Here is a 23,488-nt window from a genome sequence, read left to right on the forward strand (position 1 = left end):
ACACTGCTCTATTGCCTTGACCTTTGTCTTTAGATTTCTATAACTCTCTTTACCTGACCCCTCTACGCCCCCGCCTTTTAATTTAAAGCCCTATGCACAGTCCTAGTGATACGATTCACCAGTAGGCTGATCCCAGCCCAGTTTAAGTGGAGCCCATCCTAACGGAACAACTCCCTCTTTCCTAGTACAGGTGCCAGTGCCCCAACAATTGAAGCCTCTTCTTCCCCCACCACTTTTTGAGCCATGTGTTGAATTCTCTAATCTCTAACAATCCAGAGATTATTACCTTTGAGGTTCTGCGTTTTAATTTGGACTCGAACTTCACAGCAGAACATAATTCCTGGTCTTGGCTATATCATTGGTTTCTACGTGGATCATGACAACTGGATCCTCCCCCTTCCGCTCCAAGTTCGTCTCCAGCCGTGAGGAGATGTCTTTAACCCTGGCACCAGGCAGGCAACACAACCTTCTGAACTCCTGGTCGCGGCTGCATATTATGGCATCTATCCCCCTGAATGTACAATGTCCTGTATCACTAGCACATTATTTTCACTTCCCCCACTTGAAAGGGCTGCTGCACCATGTGCTATGGCCAGTTTGCCTTCCACCCTGCAGTCCTTGTTCTCTTCCACACAGGTAGCAAGTACCTCATATCTGTTGATCAAAGTCGAGATTTCTCTATCGCTACATCCTGGATTTCCCCATACTTGCCTGACTCGCAGTCACACCCTCCTGTTGCTGACCATTGACTAAATCTAAAGTTCTACTTAATCTTAGGGGCATGATTGCATCCTGGAACAAAGTGTCAAGGTAGCTCTCCCCCTCTTTGATGCCCCGCAATGTCTGCAGCTTGGACTCCAGTTCAACAATTCCGAGCTGACGTTGCTTGAGCTGCTGTCACGTACTGCAGATATGGTTGTCAGGGATTTTAGTGCGTTCTGCAAACTCCCACATGTTGCAGATATGGCACACCACCTGCCCTGCCTTGTCTGTCTAACATTATTTATTTGATTAGTTAATTAGTTTAGTAAAGTAATAGTTTCCTAACTTAGAGATAAAGGAAATATATGCACCAGCTTTGGGAGGTAAAACAAAATGAATAAAGAGGTTTACCTCCTTCCCCCTCTGTACAGAATTCCCACTTGCACCAAATTCCTGATTTTAGCGCTCTGTTTTCAAAGCACTCAGTTGCCCAATCACTCTGTGCTCCACACTCACTCATTTCTCACTGACCAGAATAGGATGCAACAATTTGCATTTATATTGCACCCTCAATGTAGTAACAAAAATGCAGTATTCAAGGAGTGGTCTGACCAGAGGAGTATAAAGTTTGATTATTAGCTTTTTTTTGACACGTTTCTACTATTGTGGTTATATTCTTCAATATCCTGTTGGCATTGGTTGGACATATTTAGGAGGAAATAAACTTGTATTGATATAGGGCCTTTCGTGACCTCAGGTCACTGCAAGCACATCACAGCCAATTAAGTACTTTCAAAGTGTAGTCACTCAGTAAGACAGCAATGAGACAAATCAGATAATTTGTCAGTTGAGGGATAACTGTTTAAACAGGAAACTGGGAGAACTTCTCTGCTCTTCTTTGTATAGTGCCATGAGAATTTTATGCCTCCTGAGTGGGATGATGGGGTCTCAGTTTAATATCTCATTCGAAAAGCGGCACCTATGACCATACAGTACACTCCCAGTGTTAGCCTGGATGGTGTTGTTTTTCCAGTTTCACTGTCAGAACCTTTTGTATATCTAATATATACTAAATTCGGTACTTGGGGTTTGCATTTAATCAAAAACATTTTTTTTATTTATATATTGGCAAACCCAAATGGTGCTTGCAGTACCAGTTATGCTCGTAGACGGTGCTGTGACAGAAGTCTTTCATGCCAAGGTATCCCATCTTGTCGGTCATAGATTCCCCATCTTGGCATCCCGCCAAGTAAGTGTGCTGAGTTTTAAAGCCTTAATCAGTTGTTCATGGCTAAAACTAAGCTGGAAGATTGAAATAATTTCATTTAAGATGTTGTTAACCTCCAGAAACTGGCCTGAGAGTGCAGCTGAGAACTCTCTAATTTCCAGTGGAAGAACCAGCAGCTTTTCACTATCTTGACTTAATGTAAATCCCTCAAGCATTTTGATATCCTTTAGTTGAAAGCTTCTCCATGCATAAAATGGGTAAGTAAGAAGTTTACACCATCCCCTGGATCCCATTCCTTAACAGTAGTCACACGAATGATCCAACACTGCCACTTTGGCTGTATCGGAAACAGGAATATAAACCCACTGTGTTAGAGACCTTCTCTTGTTTATCTCTAAATTCTGACAGCATCTAACACACTCCAGAAATCACATTTCATATGAAGCCAGCATGGACTGGTTGGGCTGAATGGCCTGTTTCTGTGTTGTTCCATGTAAAACTAACTTAACAATCTAAGAGCAAAAGTAACTGACAGTTTCTTTTTTGGACCTTGAGGGTGCTCGTCGAGTTTGCAGAAATAACCAGGAGAGGAGCCAGGTAATTGCCAATTTAAAGAAACTTCCACCAACCACAATAATTAGCCTCTAATTGCTCTCGGGACCTAGTTAGTCCACTGCTCCGTAGTGAGCACCTGAGCAGTAGGTTTAAAAGAACATGTATGGTGAGCAGCTCAATGTCACAACCGTGCTCCAGGCCTGAGACTACTTATAGGAGATAAACTAATGTGTTATTAAAAAGCAAAATACTGTGAATACTGGAAACCTGAAATAAAAATTGAAAATACTGGAAATACTCAGCAGGTCAGGTAGTATCTGTTGAGAGAGTTAATGTTTCCAGTTAATGACCTTTCATCAGAAATTATTCAAAATTCTCTTATTCCCTCCACTCTGTGCCCCATTGTAAAAATTAATACAGTTCAAAATGAATGGAGGTAATTGAAATGAAAGTTTAAATCAAAATGTTTGAAACTTTCTCTTTTTAAAAAAAAAATCAACATCCTGCAAATTATTGGCATGAAAAATAAGCTTAAACCATCATGAGTATTCCCAGAGTTAAACATATGATCATTTTATACAATTTCATAGAATTGAATATACAGCACAGAAACGTGCTACTAAGCCCAACCAGTCCATTCCAGCGTCTATACTCCACTCAAACCTCCATCAAATCTTCCTCATCTAACTCTATCAATATGATCCTTTCTTCCCTTCTTTTATCTAGCTTCTCCTTGTATAGCTCTATACTACTCACCTCAACTACTCCCTGTGGTACCAAGTACTGCATTCTTAGCACTCGCTGGGTAAAGAAGTGTCTTCTGAATTCACTTTGATTTCTTAGTGGTTGTCTTTTTATTGATGGCCTCTAGTCTTGCTCTTCCTCACAAGTAGAAACTCTCTCTCTCCATATCTAATATCAAAGCCTTATTTTTAAACCTCCCATTCAGTACAATCTCAATGCAGTTATTTTTCCTTACTTTATCTGGCTGTATTTGTTGGTAACCAAAGAACTTTTAACAAAATTGAAGTTTTCTTTTTCTTTGTGGAGCAACATCCAGATATGGCTAAGTTAAGGTGTGATTACAAATCTGTGCCTAATCATAATGGGGAGTTTAATATTCTGTTTATTTTCGTTTACTTCTAAACTCTGAATCATCCAAACTTATTTATCTGGCCTCTCATATTTCCCAAACTATATTTCCAGCAGGTTTTTAATTTAATCTTTGAATTTTGGCATCGTGATTAATTTTGATTATTTATATAAACCAGATATATGGAATAATTGAGGTCTATGAGAACATTGTTTCTTAGATATAGTTGTATAGTGCCAGTGCAGTTATTTAACCTTTTTGTTGTTTGTTCATGGGATGTGGGCATCATTGGCTAGGTCAGCGTTTATTGCGCATCCCTAATTGCCCTTGAGAAGTTGGTGGTGAGCTGCCTCCTTGAACCGCTGCAGTCCATATGGGGTCGGTACACCCACAGTGCTGTTGGGAAGGGAGTTCCAGGATTTTGACCCAGCGACAGTGAAGGAACGGCGATATAGTTCCAAGTCAGGATGGTATGTGACTTGGAGGGGAACTTGCAGGTGGTGGTGTTCCCAGGCAGTTGCTGCCCTTGAACGTCTAGGTGGTAGAGGTCGTGGGTTTGGAAGGTGCTGTCGAAGGAGTCTTGGTGCATTGCTGCATGCCTGTTACCGCTGAATAAGGGGTATCTTCATAATGCACACCCACACCCATTGTTGGCTGGGTTACTCAGCCTGGACAAACTCATTCACAGAAGGGATAGAGAGACTATCTTGTAGCAAAAAGAGACATTCAGCCTATTAGTTTAAGGCAGATCCAAATGTGCTTCACAGAATTAAAAGGACGGATTCCTAATTAATGTCTACCTAGGATGAGACATTTAAGTGCTTCAGCTTTTCAGCATATGGTTTTGTAATACAATTTTTTTTAAACTTTCTTTTCAAGAATGTAGTAATCCTTCCACTGCACCAGGAAAGGAATGGGAAGAATATGTGCAGATCCGAGGCTTGGTTGAGAAAATCCGTAAAAAACAAAAAGGTATATATGATTGATATCCACTCTTGCGTAATATGGTTTCTGTTGTCTGCATAATCCAACTCTCTCTGATCCCACATCACTGTCATTACTAACCAGCAACAGAGGTAGTGTAAAATTGGAGCTGGTTTATAATAGACGATACAACACTTTGGAGATTTAACTTACTGTGGTGCAATTGTAAGGTCTGTGTTTTCGAAAACATTCAGTTCCTGGTTTCAGCAGTGTCATCAGGAGTGATGTCAAAAGGAAGCCAGTGGCTTTTCCTTAAGAGAGGGCCTATCCTCCCAGGCCACACTGTGTAGTTGCTGGCTGTACAGCAGCATTGGTGGTGACTTGGAAGTGGGTTTTCTACTCACTTTTCAGTTATGCTATGGATCTTAGTCTGGGGAAATTTCAGATAAAGCTCTGAAACTCCTTCTAAACCCTAGAATGTAATAATGGTAAGACTCCACTAAATGCTTATCTGGAAGATCCTATGTAATAAATCTCAGTTCTTGAAGTCATGTACTATAAAACTAATATCTACAAAAACAACAGAAAATCTTGACTTAAAAGAACATGTCACCAGAGCTTCTGCATAGCACTCCGTAGTGTGAAATTCAAACATTAGAATGTAAAAGTTCTAATATGTAAACTCCATTCTGCTCAACTATTCGCTGTTCGTGTTTATCTTCCATGTCAGCAGTTGTTCTAATCCTATGTACCTGCTATGTTCCCATATCCCTTTTCCTTCCTTTCAAACATCCACCTAACCTATTCTTAACTTTGGTGTGGTCTCTGCTTCAGTCACCAACTGTGGTAGTGTATTCCTAAAGCTTCGATGTCCCTTTTTTCTAGACTGTTCAATTATTGGAAGCAACAGGCTACTTCTCCACTCAATTTAATCCCTTCATAACACTTTTGTCCGATGATGTCCTCTGTTCTAATGAAAACAATCCCAGTTTTTCAAGTCTTCCTTTGCATTTTTATGTCCCCATACCAGGTAGCATCCTAGTGAATCTATTCTCTACTGTGTCCGTTGCCTTCAAATCCTTCCTATAATGTGGGGCACAAAACTTTATGCAGTACTGTAACTGTAATCTTACTAAGTTGCCCCTTTGATAATCACCCAACCTAGTATTCAACAGCATTTTGAATGCTCCTAATGTTTTTGCTCCATTAGGTTATGCTGAATTTACAATTAGCCAGTTTAAATGCAATTTCTCTAGTCATCTGTTAGCTCAAAAAATTACCCGAGGTTCATCTTATTCCACTATTTTAGGATATTATGGCGCTATATAACCCATATCATTATTTATTTCGAGACTCTACAGCCTAGAATTCTCTAGTCTTTCCTTTTCCCATCTCCTTTGCATTTGGGATTTCAACACCCCCTCGCCAATTCGTGTATGTCTCTTTTAAAGCTTGTGATCAACATTTTATACTGTGTGATCTGACAAGTAGATTAAAACATTAGCAAGATGGCATCTTTGTAGCTGAAAAGGTGGATTATTCCAACATTTTATTTGATCTCTTAAGTGTTTGTCTTTGAGCAGACGTCTACTCTCGGGTCCTTTTTTTCCCTCTTTTTCCAACTACTCCAGTGCTGTTTCTGTTCATTTAATTTTCATGCCTATGTTCATTTTTCCACTGAATATGCAATGCTTCGTAAATTCTATTCATAGGAACAGGAATAGGCCAATTAGCTTTCAAGCCTCTTTTGCCATTCAGTGAGATGATGGCTGATCTGCGACCTAACTCCATACACCCATAAAGACTTGCAGGTTGATAGGTAAATTGGCCATTATAAATTGTCACTAGTATAGGTAGGTGGTAGGGAAATATAGGGACAGGTGGGGATGTTTGGTAGGAATATGGGATTAGTGTAGGATTAGTATAAATGGGTGGTTGATGTTCGGCACAGACTCGGTGGGCCGAAGGGCCTGTATCAGTGCTGTATCTCTAATCAAAAAACCCGCCTTAACATATATCCCTTAATATCTTTTGGTTAACAAAAATCCATCAGTCTCAGATTTAAAATTAACAATTGATCTAGCATTAATTGCCATTTGCGGAAGAGAGTTCCAAACTTCTGCCAATCTTTGCATGTAGAAGTGTTCCTAATTTCGCTCCTGAAAGGTCTGGCTCTAATTTTATACTATGCCACGTAATCTAGACCCTAGATTCTTTAACCAGTGGAAATAGTTTCTCTCTGCCCACCCTATCTGTTCCCCTTAATATCTTGAAAACTTCAATAAAATCACTCCTTAATCTTCTAAATTCCAGGGAATATAGCCCTAGTTTGTGTAATCTTTCCTCATAATTTAACCTTTGAAGTCCAGGTATCATTCTGGTAAATTTACACAGCTCTCCATCCAAGTCCAATACATCCTTCCTAAGGTGCCCAGATGTGCTCACAGTACTCCAGGTGTGGTCTAACCAGGGCTTTGCATAGCTGAAGCATGACTTCTACTCACTTGTATTCTAGTCTTTTTATATCTAAAGGCCAGCATTCCATTAGCCTCTTTGATTATTTTCTCTACCTGTTCATGACATTTTAGTGATCTACATTGTTACGACCAGGTAAGAAAGGGGTCTAGGGGTTTCCTCTCAGCCTTCACCTGTTCTCACCGTAATAGGGTTTAATTTTTAACACAGTGTTTTTAGCTCCCCCTTGGTGAATCCTTGTTCGCTGCTTTCCAATTATAAGGCAAAGAAACCAGCCAAACAGGTTTTCTTAGGTTTAAAGAAGAAACGTTGAAATTTAGTAAACTTAAACTCTAATCCAGTTAACGCCTATGGATACATGACACACCCACGTTAGCATGCATACGCGATACACACATGCAAATAGATTCATAAAAGAACAGAAGAAATAAAGTGGAAAACTTTGAGGCAATATCTGAAGATGGTTTTGGTTACTGTTCTTCGAGCTCACTGTAGAGTTCTTGATTGTAAGTAGGTCTTGCTTTTCGTTGGGGCCCAGTATTCTTGTTCGATGTAAAAGACTTTTCTCTCTTGAGGTTCATGTATCTTCAGTGGGTCCAGAGGCTTGTGAGAAAGAGATGGGAGCAGACAGGAGAGGTCTTCTCAGTCCAGGAGCAAACAGTCTCTCTCCAAGCTCAAACTGTCTATACAATTTTTAAAAACTCACCACGTTAGCCAGCAGGTTAGTCACGTGACCAACTGGTGTAACCACTTCTGTGTTTGTGGATTCTCTTGTCCTAGCAGACCCTGGAATGTCTCCTCTTACACACAGTACCTGGTGATCAAAATCCATTTTAGGATAAGTGGATAAGGGAAATAACCTCTTTTGTCCTTATTGATATGCAAATGTCTCCAGCCGAGTGTCTGACAGCCCTTGCAACAGGCTTTCTCTTCTTCCCAGCAACAATTTGAAATTTAATGTCCATATGGCGAAATTTATATGCCTCATTATTGGCAGGTGGGAGCTCCGCATGACAATGTACATGGACCCTCAAGTCTCTTTGGACCTCCACTATTCTAGATTCCCGCCATTTAGAAAGTACTCTGTTCTGTTCTATGTTAGGTTCAAAGTGGATGACCTCACATTTGCCTACATTGAAATCTATTTGCCACAGTTTTGCCCATTCACTTAATCTTAGTATCTCTTTGTAATTTTATGCTTCCATCTACACAGCTTACAATGTCACCTATCTTTGTGTCATCGGCAAATTTTGGATATATGGTCTTCTATCCCATCATCTAACTCCTTACTAGATACAGTGAATAGTTGAGGCCGCGACACACAGCCTTGAGGGATACCACTTGTCACATCCTGCTAGAGTACCTGCTTACTATCTCTACTTTTTGTCTGCTGCTGCTCAATTTCTTAACCAGGTCAATAATTTGCCTTTAATTCAATGAATTTCAACTTTAGCTAACAGTCTGTTATGAGGCACTTTATCAAATGCCTTCTGGAAGTCCATAGAAATAACATCCATAGATATTCCCTTGTCCAGTACTTTGGTCACCTCTTCAAAAATAAAAGTCAATCAGGTCAGTCAGGCATGACCTATTGTTTTACATAACCTTGCTGGTTTTCTCTGATCAGCTGAAAATTTTCAAGGGATTAAGTCACTCTAACTTTCATTAAAGACTCGTAATTTCCTGACAACTGAAGCTAGGTTAACTGGTCTATAATTTTCTGGTTTCCTTCTCACCTTTCTTAAATAGCAGAATGATGTGTAGTTTTCCAAACTAAAGGAACAGTTCCCAAATTGAGAGTACTTTGGAACATTATAGTTGAGCCATCTGAAAAGTTCTCACCAACTTCCTTTGAAATCCTGGCATGCTATCCTCTTCCATTACTGGAAATACCAATGTAAAGTAATCAGCGTGTCTGTCATTTCCTTATTTTAATTGACAGCGTCACCGTTAACGGTTTTCAAGGAGCCCACATTGCTCCTGACCAACCTCTTTTTCCTTATTGTATAATTTTTTGTGCTGATTTTGATATCCCTTGCAAGTCTAATTTCACAGTTTTTGTAACTTTTCCTACCTGTTTTGCCACCCTTTGCATCTCTCCCATTCGCCAGAATGTGTTTTTTTGTATGCTTTTTTTTGGAGTCATAGAGAGATACAGCCCTGAAACAGGCCCTTCGACCCACCGAGTCTGTGCCGACCATCAACCACCCATTTATACTAATCCTACATTAATCCCATATTCCCTACCACATCTCCACCTTCCCTCAATTCTCCTACCACCTACCTACACTAGGGGCAATTTACAATGACCAATTCACCTATCAACCTGCAAGTCTTTGGCTGTGGAAGGAAACCCACGCAGTCACAGGGAGAACTTGCAAACTCCACACAGGCAGTACCTAGAACCGAACCCAGGTCGCTGGAGCTGTGAGGCTGCGGTGCTAACCACTGCGCCACAGCGACTCTTACTGCTTTAATCATGCATGAGCCCTTGCCCATTGGTGGTATATACTGGTTCTGTATCATCTTGAAATCTTGTTTTGAACACCTCCCACTGATCTGTTATTTTACCCATTAACAGACTTGCCCAGTTTACTGTGGACAGTCTCTGATTTATCACATTGAAGTCAGACTTACTTAAATCTAGAATTTTAGCTGTTTTATCTTTCTCCCTTTCAAACACTGTGTTGAACTCATTCATATTATGATTGCTTGGAGATAAATTCACCATTTGTCTGTTCGATTACAAAAACAAATCTAAATCTGCAAATTATTAAAACTGTTTTCCACGAGCTTTTATTCTATTTAGTGTTATCTGCAGATTTAATAAACTTATAATTGATTTCTGCATCTAACTCTTTTATAAATATAGGTTATATGAGGGTTAAGCACTGATTTCTGTGATATTCTACTCAATATTTCACCCCTATCTGACGCTGCATCGATCAAGGGTCCTCTTGATTTAATTCAATTTCTTATCTAGTCCATGTTTTATACTTGATTCAATATAATATCAATTTTTGAAATGGCATTTTTTGAAGAGCTATCAGAAAATCAAAATAGAACTATCATTGAGCTTTCCACTATCTGTTTCTTTGTACCATGCACACAGAACAAATGGAGATTTGTTGAGCAGGATTTTCCCCATTTAAATTCAAACTGGCTGTTTCTTAATAAACAAATACTCCTGAAGTTTACTCCTTTCATTTTCCATTGTTTTATCCATAATTGATGATGCAGTTGCTCAGTCAAATTTGTTCCATTTTTAAAAATATTGGTACAATCTTCCTGAACCTCATAGCTGTGCTCAACTGCCCATACCTTTCCTGTCTTTTAGCGCACTTGAATATCAACCATCTATTTTGTGAGTGATGTTTGCATGGAGGAAACACTTAATACATTAGGGGTGGAAGACCCTGAAGAGACATCCTTTCGGGTATTGGTTGTACCATAATACTTGCACAACGAATCAGTATTTTCTGCCTTTGTGGATATTTTGTGCAAATAATCATTGAATAATATTGTCCCTCTTTCTTTAATCTGTCATTTTTATCATTTACAATTTTAAGTTTCCTCTCTACCAACTTTTTACTGTTCTGACACTAAAAAATGTTTTGGTATTGCTTAACCTCCTTTGCTGTGTTCGTTGCCAGTGTCCTGTTTGCACAGTACATTTTTCTAAGCCTGTTTTAGCAATTTCTTGTATTTAGCCAAGGTATATTGTCCCTCTTTTGTCCTGTAGGCTTTGCATAGATTGTTTGCTTAGTGCTCTTTGGATTTTTAGTGCAGATCAGAACATTTCCACGTTCAATCTCTGGTCCGAGTTGAATCAAGTAAGTTCAGCCAGCACACAATTGGAAGCACTGTAGTTTGCCTTGCTGTGACTCTGGACTGTGGAGAGGTTAGGGTAGTTGGGTCAGTGACCCTGCAGGGAAGTGACCATCAATTGGGGACAGGAATAGGTTCAGCTGTGATGATTCTTGTTTGAATTGCCTCCTGACACTGTCTAAGTTACCACGTAAAGAATGACTATTTGAGTGATATTGTTAACAGTTGGATCTTCACAGCAGTTTAGGATAGAACAGGAGAAAATGGATGGAGGAATGTAGTGTAATAAATGAGTAACATGCTGAGGGATTGAGATAAGATTGAAAATCACGACGGTGAAGTTTCAAACAATTTATCAACTTCAAGATGTCTACCACTTTTTAAAGCTCCGGACTTGAAAGCATTTTTTCTAAATGTTTTTTTTGTGCTGTTTTATGCTTGTGGGGTGTCATTTTGCACAGCAACAGGTGGCATCCTTCTCCAATCAAATTGTGCTGTACAACCAATCGTGGTGTCAGGATTTAATTAACTGAGCAATGCTCAATATTATTGTGGATTATGTATGTTATCATTCTTGTACCAAAGCTACCATTGATCAGTTTTAACACTACCCAAAGCTCTTCAATTCTTTCCATTTTTGCATTCTTGAATGTCTAATATTAAGTCAGTTTTTGTTTTGACCTTGTTTTTTCTCTGGTTAGTAGAACATTGTGATTCACATATACTTAACTTTTCTGATTTTAAGTTACTATGTGGTTTGTAACCATTTAGGATTATCGGTTGTCTTTGATGGGAACAGAGAACACCACTTTGATGAACTACTGCAGTGGGCAGCTGACTGTGGAGCCTCAACTGAGGGTTTTGAAATCACTTATTTTCCAGAAGAGGGCTATGGTTTAAAGGCAACTAAAGACATTAAGGTTTGCCTCTTTTAACCTTCATCATCCACCGTCCTTTCTATGCGATAATTTTGGCCTGCAGAGACCAGAGTACCCAAAATCATTTGTTGATCGTCTTTAGTTTAGAAGTCACACCAGTTATTCAGCACTAGCTTCATGACCATTAGTTTCTCTCCTGTAGTGTCCACACCACACTGTCAATGACAACCCCAACTTTATTTCCAGTACTGCAAAGTAAATTAAGTAACAACACCCACCTAAAGGTCTGACTAAAAGTCAGTTATGAATAACTCATGCAGAATTGTACATCTGTGGAGTATCTAAAATAAAAAGTGAGTATCTGCAGATAGAGAATCTTTGTCTATATGCATGAAGCCGTTCATGTGTCTACTAACATTCCTATGATTACACCTAAATAGGAAGGGCTATTAATCTGCACAAATGCTAATACAAAATCCAACATCCAATGAACAGTTCCTACAGGATGCTTAAATTACGAGCTTAAGTATGGTGCAGAGCTTTGAAGGAGAAGGCAGGTTTGCTCATCGGAGATATGGACTGCATGCTGCAACCATATTTGATTGTACATCTATACAACTCCTTTAACTCAGCAGAGAGCAGATGCAGTGAGGTACACGGGCTAACTGAAAAGACCTTGGGATTAAGAATTCTCTTTAAAAAAAATTTCTCCGTTTGATGTCAATTATATCCAACTGCTTTATTATACCTTGAGCACAAAGAGGAAGAAGCTGTTAAGTTTTGGTCCACCTTGCCCAGTAGTCTCACCAAAATTATTTTAGAAACTCTGCTTTAAAAGCCGGAAGTAAAGTGAGAAATGGACTCCTAACGCCTCATTATCACTTAAAATGTTTACTGTATTTCACTTGCCAGTGTCAGTAGATAAATTCCAATTATTTGTTTGTTAAAAAATAGCAACAGGAGTAGACCATACAGCCCCTTGAGCCTGCTCTGCCAGTCAATAAGACTATGGCTGAGAGTGCCATTTGATTTCTACCCTCCCCAGCTTGTTGAGAATGTTTTAACTGTTACAAAATGATGTTGGAAGATAACTAATGCCTTGTACTATGGCATCAATTTAACTCCAAAACCCCAATCAAACCTCAAAGAATAATTAATAGTAAAGCACAAGGATTCCAAATCACATTGCAAACCAGATGTAGCAAATCATAGCAAGTCCTGAATTTCATTGACTTCAATACAGTAACTGAGCTACATTCTGGATCAATTCACAAGGTTTGAAACAAGGCATGAAAAAATGAGGAAATGTTTCTTTGATTGGACACTTGATCAAGAATGCCCTCTTGTGAAGGTTTTGGTGGTTAGTTTGACTCTGCCTTTACAGCTTTTCCATACTGCCATTCTCTTTCTGCTGTTAAATTCATCGAGGGTGACAGTTCTGTCTCAACTAATTTTTGGACTTGGATAGATGTGAATAGAAACCAATAGTTCTGCATTTTACATCAGTAAAATTTACATTTAACCTTTTTCAGGTTTTTCCTATCCGCTTCAAACCTGTGCCTCCAGGTCAGAGAGGGAATGTGAAAGAATGAGTATTTTCTAACGCATGCTCGTTTTTCTGTCTGCTTTTTCCCCCACTTTTTCAACTTCTCTAATTGTGCCATTTTGTTTTTGTTTTTGTTTCCTAATCTTAAGTTATTTTTATTCGTTTATGGGATATGGAGGTTGCTGGCAAGGCCAGCATTTATTGCCCATCCATAATTACCCGTAAATGTGGTGGTCAGCTGCCTTCTTGAACTGCTGCAGTCCATGTGGCGTAGGTATACCCACAGTGCTATTAGGTAATGATTTCCAGGATTTTGACCCAGTGACAATGAAGGGACAGCAATATATTTCCAAGTCAGGATGGTTTGTGACTTGCAGGTGGTGATGGTTCCATGCATTTGCTACTCTTGTCTTTCTAAGTGGTAGAGGTCGCAAGTTTGGAAGATGCTGTCGAAGGCGCCTTGGCGAATTGTTGCAGTGCATCTTGTAGATGGTACATACTGGAGCCACGTTGTGCTGGTGGTGGAGGAAGTGAATGTTTAAGGTGGTGGATTGGGTGCTAATCAAGCGGGCTGCTTTGTCCTGAATGGTGTCTTGCTTCTTAACTGTTATTGGAGTTGCACTCATGATCTTGCTATTATTTTGACACTAGTATCTTTTGATCACTTCCATGGGTAAATCCCAACTCCTTCGAGAATATCCATCTTTGCCTTGAGCTCTACAAAGGCTTTCTGCAACTTGTCCTGGAGAACAAACAACAAATCCTGTTCAGTAATTACTTTTAGGTACTAGATTAACCACATCTTATTATGATCTTGCTACAAAAACAGTAGAGGTTCACCCCAGATACTGTTTAAAATTTGAAATGTAATTATTTAACAAACAATGAACAGGCAAATAATTGAAGTCATATAGTCATATAAATATGTTTTTATAATTAATTTGGTTTAAATCTTGATGTAGACAAAAAATTAAAAGATTGCAACTCTTAACTATTCTCATCTTAGTTATAAATGACTTGTAAGTACATAGTGTTGCCCATCCTTGGTGAAATTTGAAACAAGCTGCCCTTTTCAAACTATCACTACTGCTTCTGAGATTTCAAGAACTGCGTTTCTCAATGGGATTTTTTAAACTTTTAATTCAAACAGAAAAGTCTCTTTCATATTCTGGCAGAGTGTTACTGGGACATCCTGGACTTTGAATATCTGACCTTGCAAATTCAAAACTGAACTGTCAATCACCAAGTCAGTAAAGACGTGAAAACCGTGTTACCCATGCTTAAACCTGTCACTGGAGAGACTATAACAATACATGTTTCAAAATTGTATTGTGAGTAGGCCTGGTTCAAACTAACTGTTAAAACTACCTGCTCGTTAATACATTTTAAAGGGGCAGCGATCAAACCAAAATGTAGACAAAAATACATAATTTTTGACATACTGATATTTTTTGTTTTGCCTTCAACCGTTCTGTCACATCCATCTCATCCATTCAGTCCATTTGCACCTAATTTCAGCAAGATTTCAGTGAACTTCATTGCTCATTTCTTGTATTTTTATTTGATTTAGTTTTGCACCTGATAGTACAAGCTATAATTCTACTAGTCAAATTCTTTAACTTCAGCTGCTTTGTGCTCCTTAAACAGGTGTTCAGCATTCTTGTGCTTGACAGCTGAATGCAACATTTCCTTACAAGTTTTTGCAGGAGCTTAGCAGTGTGTTCTGTGTTTATATCTCCAGCTAGTTGCATCCTTGAATTCACAGCCTATTTGTGGAGTAACCCTTTTTTAAAAAATAATTGATGAGCGGTGAATGTAATGTTTACATTTGTCACAGGCATTACCTACAATGGCACAGTGGTTAGCACCGTAGCCTCATAGCTCCAGCGACCCGGGTTCAGTTCTGGGTACTGCCTGCGCGGAGTTTGCAAGTTCTCCCTGTGACCGCGCGGGTTTCCGCCGGGTGCTCCGGTTTCCTCCCACAGCCAAAGACTTGCAGATTGATAGGTAAATTGGCCATTGTAAATTGCCCCTAGTGTAGGTAGGAGAATGGTGGGGATGTGGTAGGGAACATGGGATTAATGTAGGATTAGTATAAATGGGTGGTTGTTGGTTGGCACAGACTCGGTGGGCCATAGGGCCTGTTTCAGTGCTGTATCTCTAAATAAAATAAAAAATAATGGCTCACTGGTTAGCTGGTTTAGGTGCAAAAACATTTAGGGTGAAATTGCACAGTTAATAAAGTAGTACATCTAGGTGCACAGACTTCTCACTCCTGTTATGACCAGGTGAGAAAGGTGTCTAGGGGTCGTTCCAGCCTTCGCCTGGTCTTATTGTAATGGGGTTTAATTTTTAAACAGTGTTTTGAGCTCCCCCTTGGTGAATCCTTGTTCACCACTTTCCAATTATAAGGCAAAGAAATGAGCACAACCAGGTTTTCTTAGGTGTAAAGAAGAAAAGTTAAATTTATTAAAACTTAAACTCTAATTCAGTTAATGCCTACAGATACATGCGGCGCCCCACGTTAGCATGCATACGCGATACACACATGCAAATAGAGACAGAAAAGAGCAGGAGAAAAATAAAATGGAGAGGTTTGAGGTAATATTAGAAGAGTTTCGTGTTTACTGTGCTTCGAGCTCACTGTAGTCCTTTCATAGGTAGTCTTGCTTTTCGTTGAGGCCCAGTATTCTTCTTAAACCTTGTTCACTGTAGGAGACTTTTCTGTCTTGGGGCTCATGTGTCATCAATGGGTCTTCAGTTCTGTGAGCAAGAGATGGGAGCCGACAGGAGAGAGGTGTTCTCAGTCCAGGAGAAAAGAGCTTTCTAAGTTGTAAAACTCTGTGGCAAGTTCCAATTCAAACAGGTCTTCTATATTGGAGAAACAGGGACTGGGTCCTTTTTTCCAACACTGTCTGCCAGTATGCAAAAAAGGTCTTTCCGGCAAGGGGCCTGGCAATTCCTTGTGATAGGCCCTCTTTTCTTCCCAGCAGCAATTTTAAGTTTTAATGTTCATGTTGCAAAATAATGTGTGCCTCATTTTTGGCAGGTGGGGGCCTGTATGACACTCCAGAAAGCACACATGTGATATGATCAAAAAATTATAGGAACTTAAGAGTTACAACCTGACACAAAGCACATCAGTGACCTCAGCCAGTCTTTACTCAACAGCAATTAGACTTGATGATCTATAAAGGGTTGGAACTTTGATGAGTAGAGTAGTACATTGTGTATTACATGGCCTAACATTCCTGTCCTTCTAGAACAAAGTATTGCTTAACTTACTGTGTGCAATGCGGATTTCTTTACATGAATGTTAAACACAATTTCTCATTAATGTTGCACAATGAATTGTTTCTCTAAGCTTAGACTGTTATAGTAATGTTGATTTTGATTTTTGTTTTTAATTTCAGTTGTTTAATTTCCTTTTTGTTTTACCTCAACCATCCTGTTCTATATATGTGATGCAAGGCTACTGATTACTGTGGTAATGGATGCTATGGTATTATCTTAAAATAAACCCATAGTTTGAAAATGTACAATGCTAAAAGCTTAATATTTGATATAACTGATGCTTTCATCCTCTGAGGTATAATGTATCCCAATTATTTTCAATCTTTGGTCACTTAACTTGTACCCAGTTTAATAACAGTCCACATAGCAAGTACCACAACATAGTAACCACTTTTATCAGGAAGCTTTGTGGAAGATAATCTGATTTAATTCATTCTTGGAATGTGAGAATTACTAGCAAGGCCAGCATTTATTGTCCATCCCTAGTTGCCCTAGAGAAGATGGCAGCGAGCTGCTTCCTTGAACCTCTGCAGTCTATGTGCTAAAGATACTCTCTCTCAATGCTGCTGGATAAGGAGTCCCGAGAGTTTGACCCAGTGATGATAAAAGAATGGCAATAAATGTGCAAGTCAGAATGATGTGTGTCTTGGAATGATTGAAAGAACAAGGATTAGATTGCCTGTGATGTGGGATGACCTTAAGAAGCTGTAAGTGAAGGTCACCGGAGGAAGTGATGTCACATTACATATGACCAGAGATTTGAGGGTGTAATCCAACAAAGTGAGATGTGTTTAGATGTGGCTCGTGCAGTAACTGTTTGGGTGTGTGTTTGTGTGTATATATAGATATGTGTGTTCGTTAGGTTATAGTAAAATCTCACATTTTCTTTGGCTATTACAATGAATGGATATGTTTTTTCTGATGACCACCAAATATTACATTGTGGCAACGTTTGTTTGTTTTTCTGAAGAACACTCTAAGGGAGAACAAAGAACAGCAGGTTGCTTACCTGGAGTTGCTGAAGATCCTGGAGAGCAGCTGGCAGGAGACCTCACAACAGTGCAGTGAACTAGGAACACAGACAGTACGCCAGAAGGTGTTGAAACTCCAGGCAATTTGCCAGGAGATGGGAGCTTTCAACTAATCTGGCAGGGGTTGAAAAATTTGGAAAGCAGTAACTTCAGCCATTACTGTTCTCAATTTTGCCGTTTCTTTTGCTTTGTGGGCGTAAATCAAAAAGAGAGGGAAGGACTCAACAGCGCCACTGGAGGTCCACAGCATGGTGAGAAAGGCTGGATGTGGCAGCTGCCAGTAGTGCAATCTGTAGCCCTCTTTTTTCTTTAAATAAACAAGTTTAATCAAAAAATGCACACAGTTTTAAAAGATTTGAGCTGTGCAAACGGAAAGCTGCTGTGGTGTCTCACTCTTAAAGGGGCAAGTCTGTAGAAGACGAATCTGTCTCAACAAGAAAAAAGGACGTGTGCCTCTGGGGGAAAAAAACCTGTAAAAAGTCCTATCTTTATGTTGAAAAAGCAGGATCATGAAGACAATGCCTTTCAGATATCCAGTTATAGATTGGAAAGCAACGGACATAGTGTCTGAATTTAAACAGTTTCCACAGTGAATGGAACTGTTTCCTGGATCAAAAAGTGAGCGAACTAGAAAAACTAATTTAGCAAAATTAAGATTGCACTGGGAAATTAGGGCCTGCTGATCAATACATCAGGATTGTCTGCTGAGGATCAGAAGGACCCTAGAAAACTTTGGACATTCCTGGAGCAGCAACTGAAGGTAAAGGTCCAAGTTCATAGGCTTGAGTTTATGACCTACCAGTAAGGACAAGATGAGACCATTGACCAGGTCATTGCATAGTGCCAAGACACAGCTCAATATTGTGACTTCGCAGATATTGATTTGTCAAAACAGTTTACAGAGCTAGTAATCGCTTTCAAAAAGACTGGCTATAAAAGAAAAAAGGGCACACCATAGATGCACGACTCAATGATGGAAGGAAATTTGAAGCCATCGGTGGCTGGGCGCCAAGTAAGTATTGGGGGCGGCTATGACAATTGGTATGGTAACTAAGGTTCAGAGGTCTGCTAAGACTTGTGGCAAATGTGACCTAACTCACCCAATTCGCAGTTGGCTGACGTACCAGGATCAGTGAAAAGCTTGTGGCATGCGAGGACATTGGGCAAGACAGTGCAGAAGGTCGAACTCGGGAATGGTGGCAGTTCACATGCACAGAGAATGTCTGCAAGAAAGGATGGCAAATGCAACAAAAGGTATGCCAACACATCACAAAAACCCACGTGGGTACATCAGGTCAGCAGAGAGAGACAGATAGTCACGAGTGAAGAATGCACTTGTGCGAACACCGAACAAGCATTTCGCATAGTTAATTTGGATCAGCTATCATGCAATCTGAGGCATTAGCCATGATTCTCATTATATGTCCACAGAAGAGTGGCAAACATAAGCTCAGAGTAAAAATAGATATTGGAGCAAGTGCAAAAATTCTGCCTCTCCATGTACTGAAGGGCATGTACTTAAAGAAATGGGAATCACAGCTAGGCTGACTGCCTACAATGGTTCTCTAATCAAATACATTGGAATGATAACCTTACGTTGCAGCTATGGCAGCTCTGAATGGCTACCACACATTTGTTATACTGTAGACACAGCTGGACCAGTTGTTGCATGACTTCGAGTATGCCAAATTTACGAATTGTCATGTTACATGAATTCAGTAACGTACCAAAGATGGTAGGAAATACCCAGGTTGAGCGTTTCAATTCGGTCCATGTAAAGGACGTTGCAAAGGCTGGGAGACACAAAGAGGCGGTATGACCTTTCGTCTGTCCTCGGGCTTCAGTTCGTTGCAGCAAGTACCTGGAGGTCAGAGAGTGATTGATGATGTCAGTCATTTTTCTAAGCTTTCCAAACAAGAGAAGATTAAGGCATCTTACGATGGGCAAGCAGGACCAGAATTAGTTCGATTGCAAGTAGCCAGAAGATCAGAGTCCTCAATCATGCATCAGGAACTTGGTATCCTACAGAGGGTGCTAGGATATGCAACCAGCCCAGATCGTACGAGGTCCAGGCACCCAATGTCAGACGGGTTCTCAGACAGAACTGATGTCAACTAAGAGAGCTGTATGACAGCACTACATGTGACAACTCTGTGGCATCACAGACACGTTCACAGACAAAGTCTGAAGCTGGAGGTGCAGAGGCAATGCACACAGAGGAAGAACATGGAAACCAGAGCTCCAAGTCACCAGAGTCGAGGAGTCATCAAGATGAGCTCAGCTCTGGGAAGAGGTTTACAATAACAATATCGAGAAGAATAAGCAAACCTCCTCTACGTTTTAAAGAGTGTTAAACTTACTCACTTATAAATAACGTTTTGTTTTAATCGTGTAGAGTTAGTCCAAACCGCAATATCATTGGAAAAAAGGGGGATGTTGTGGGACGACCTTAAGAGCTGACCACCTTAAGAAGCTGTAAGTGAAGTCACATTACACATGACCGTCCAACAGAGTGAGATTTGTTTAGATGATATATGTGTGTGTGTGTATAGATAGATAGATGTTACGACCAGGTAAGGAAGGGGTCTCAGGCTCCCCTTTTGCCCTTCTCTGGTTTGACCGCAACAGGGTTTATCCTTGTTTAACAATGATTTAACTTACTACCTCAGTGAGCACTTGTCCCGTTCCTGTAATATAATTGCAAATGAACCAATCAGACAGGTTTTCTTGAGTTTAAACAAGAAAGATATAAGTTTATTATCCTCATCACTCTAAACCAGTTAAAATTACTAAATTTGCTACGCATCCATGTCCACATTCACACAAGAGCCACACAAGCACGTAAATAGTTTACAGAGGGAAAAACAGTGTTGGGCGGTTGGAGTAGAGTAATAAATGGAATTGAAATACAGTTCAGTAGTCTCCGTGTCTTTAGTTGAAATTGTAGTCCTCAGGTCCTTGCTGGGCCATGTGCACGTTTGCAGACTTGCTTGTCGGAGTCTGTAGATTTGAGACTTTACCAGCTGCAGCTTGAGGCTTCTCTGGGGATCTCTACTGGAGGGAGGGAGAGAGAGAGATGTTCCCTTGATCGATTTCAGTTACAGTCTGCCTTCTGAGTCATAATTCACAACCTCCCAGAGTTGCACAAGCGGTCACATGACATGACCACCTCTTTGTGTTTTAATGCGGTTCGTCTGGCATTTCCTCTGAAATTCAAGGGTCTCCCCCTCAGGCTGCCGAGACATACTTGTTGGCTCTTTCATAGTCAGTGGGCATCGATGGCTTTTGACAATCGCATATTGACAAGGCTATTTCAGATAATTGAATCAGAGAGTACCCCATTATTCTGGCTAGGTTGAGTCAATCAGGTCTGTCTCCAGTCTGCTCTGTTGCTGAATCATGTGCAAATTGCTGTGGCCATCTTGGCTGCTAGCTTTTCTGTTTTAAAAAAAAAAGTTATTTGTAACAATTTTCAGTAAAAGTCTCAGGCAAAGTTCTACTCCAAATTAATATTTTCCATTTGGCACGAGGGGTTTTCATCACATATGTCCTAGTTAGGTTATAATAAAAACCCTTGTTTTCTTTGGATATTACTCGTAGTCCTGAGTTTTACAATGGTTCACATATCAAAGGAACAAGTAATCTTACAGATTTATAGCCTTCTCTCTCTCAAACTGAATCTCTTCTCACTATCCAAGTTCTTTGGAAGTTTCCAAACTGGGGCCTGTAACTAAGCTTTTGTGGGTCAGTTCATGATCATCTACCATTTCTGCGGCATTCCTTATTTTACCAACTTTGTTTTTCCAGGTGGGGGCTTATTCCTGAAGGGATATTATTTTTAAATCCTCCATTAGGATTACTTCCCTAAGGTTTTTGAAGTCTTGTTCAATCTTCATGGATCAATCAAATATCATTTCCTTCTGTCTAGCAAATTCCATAAATGTCTGACCCTGTTTCTTTTTTAGATTCCTGAATTTTTGCCTGTAAGCCTCTGGTACCAACTCAAAAGCATTGAGAACTGCAGTCTTAACCCTTCATTATTACTTGACTGTTACTCCGAAAGTGTTGAGTATACCTCTGACGCTTTTCCCACTAACGCACGTTGCAATAAAATTCCCAAACTTTCCTTTGGCCATTACAACTTCGTAGTCATTTTTTCAAAGGACACAAAGTACATTTCAATTCCTTCCTCACTGAATTTAGGCACAAAGTAAATATTCCTTGCCAAATCAAAACCAGGAATCAAACCGGATTCATCCTTAAACCTTCCTGTCACTCCCTATTCGCATAATCTAAGCTTCTCTGTCCAGTACAAACTTCCTGGTTTTACTTTCTTTTTGTAACTCTCTTTTTCTTTCTGCTCAATTCAAACTTTCTCAGTGCAAATTGAAATTGTATTTTTCCCTTTTTTCTATTTCCAGTTGCCTCATTTGTAACTGAATTCTAGCTAACTCAAATCTGAGAGCTATCAGAATCACCCTTTTCTTCAAGGTTAAAATGCTGAGCCAACACTTACAATAATTTCTGCCTTTTTGTCTCTTGATTTTAAACTAGCCCCCACTTTCTCTGCTACTGCCATTAATGCATCCACTGTTAACTGTGTTCAATCATCCCTCTCCACAAAGCCTTGACCATTAAAAGTAGACATGCTGAGTATAGCAAAAGTAATTGTGAAATCATGTTCATTTAAAATCCTGGCAAATTCCAATTTGTATCCCAGACCTGAGCCCCCAATTTGTTATGACCTCAGTGAGATCATTAATGTGAAAAAGACAAGATAAAAACCCCAGACCAATGTAAAGAATTAACAAAAGATTTCCAGTTTTAAGACTTTTATTATAACAACAAAATTAAAATAAATACTCATTTAACTTACTTTGTAAGTAGCTGATACCCTGGATTACAGAGAAAGCTATTTTCTTTACTTATTAGAATACTTGAAAACCTCACACCACAGTTATACATTACACAGACCTTTTTGATGGCAAAATCCATTTAGTTAAAAGTCCCGAACTCCTCCCAGTAGCAAAAGGTTGGATCTCCCAGACCTTTTCAGAAATCAGTGTCCTCTTTGCTTGCTTCTCCAAGCACTTCTGACCTGGACGTCGTGAATAGGGTGTTTGTTGGTGATCCCGCTGGTCTTCTACTTCTCCACAAGCATCAACTTTCAAAACAGGTCCAAGTCTTCACAGCCTTTTGCTGTCTCAGGGTTCTGAGAGCAGGTGTTCGTTTTCTCTCTCTCTCCTTTCTTTCTTTCTTTCTTTCTCTCTTTCTCTCTTTCTCTCTTTCTTTCTCTCTTTCTTTCTCTCTCTCTCTTTCTTTCTCTCTCTCTCTTTCTTTGTCTCTTTCTTTTTCTTTCTTTCTTTCTCTCTCCTTTTTCTCCTTTCTTTCTTTCTTTCTTTCTTTCTTTCTTTCTTTCTTTCTTTCTTTCTTTCTTTCTTTCTTTCTTTCTTTCTTTCTCTCTTTTTCTCTTTCTTTCTTTCTCTTTCCTTCTCCTTTTTCTTTCCTTTTTCTTTCTTTCTTTCTTTCTTTCTTTCTCTCTCTCTCTTTCTCTTTCTCTCTCTTCCTTTCTTTTTCTTTCTCTCTTTCTTTCTTTTTCTTTCTCTCTTTCTTTCTTTTTCTTTCTCTCTCTCTTTCTCTCTCTCTCTCCTTTCTCTCTCTCTGTCGCTGTCTCTGTCTCTGTCTCTCTCTCTCTCTCTCTCTCTCTCTCTCGGCTGCAACTGCTGGTTTCTTCTATTACAGCTTGTCTGCCTTCTGAAAATCTGTTTAAATTTATCTGCACTCAAAAGTCAGTAGCTTATGGTCCTGTTCCAGTATGCAAAGTCCAGAAGTCTGGTTTCACAGAGGCACTTGGGCCTTCCATTATTCCCATGTATGAACAGCTACTTGGTACACTTGCATCTTCAAAATCACTGACTTTGTTTTATGACCCAA

At 39.7% G+C, this 23,488-nt stretch overlaps 1 protein-coding gene across 2 annotated transcripts in view; it reads left to right on the forward strand.

The window, feature by feature from the left end:
• Positions 1 to 23,488, forward strand: part of setd3 (SET domain containing 3, actin histidine methyltransferase) — a 166,178-nt gene that overhangs the window by 45,455 nt on the left and 97,235 nt on the right. For both annotated transcript variants that reach the window (XM_068038705.1, XM_068038706.1), the window contains 2 exons: positions 4,458 to 4,550; positions 11,577 to 11,725. In XM_068038705.1, coding sequence (XP_067894806.1) covers positions 4,458 to 4,550; positions 11,577 to 11,725 — 242 coding nt within the window. The remainder of the gene's footprint in view (positions 1 to 4,457; positions 4,551 to 11,576; positions 11,726 to 23,488) is intronic.

This window comes from Heterodontus francisci, chromosome 9, assembly GCF_036365525.1.
Source record: "Heterodontus francisci isolate sHetFra1 chromosome 9, sHetFra1.hap1, whole genome shotgun sequence".
Classification (NCBI taxonomy): Eukaryota; Metazoa; Chordata; class Chondrichthyes; order Heterodontiformes; family Heterodontidae; genus Heterodontus; species Heterodontus francisci.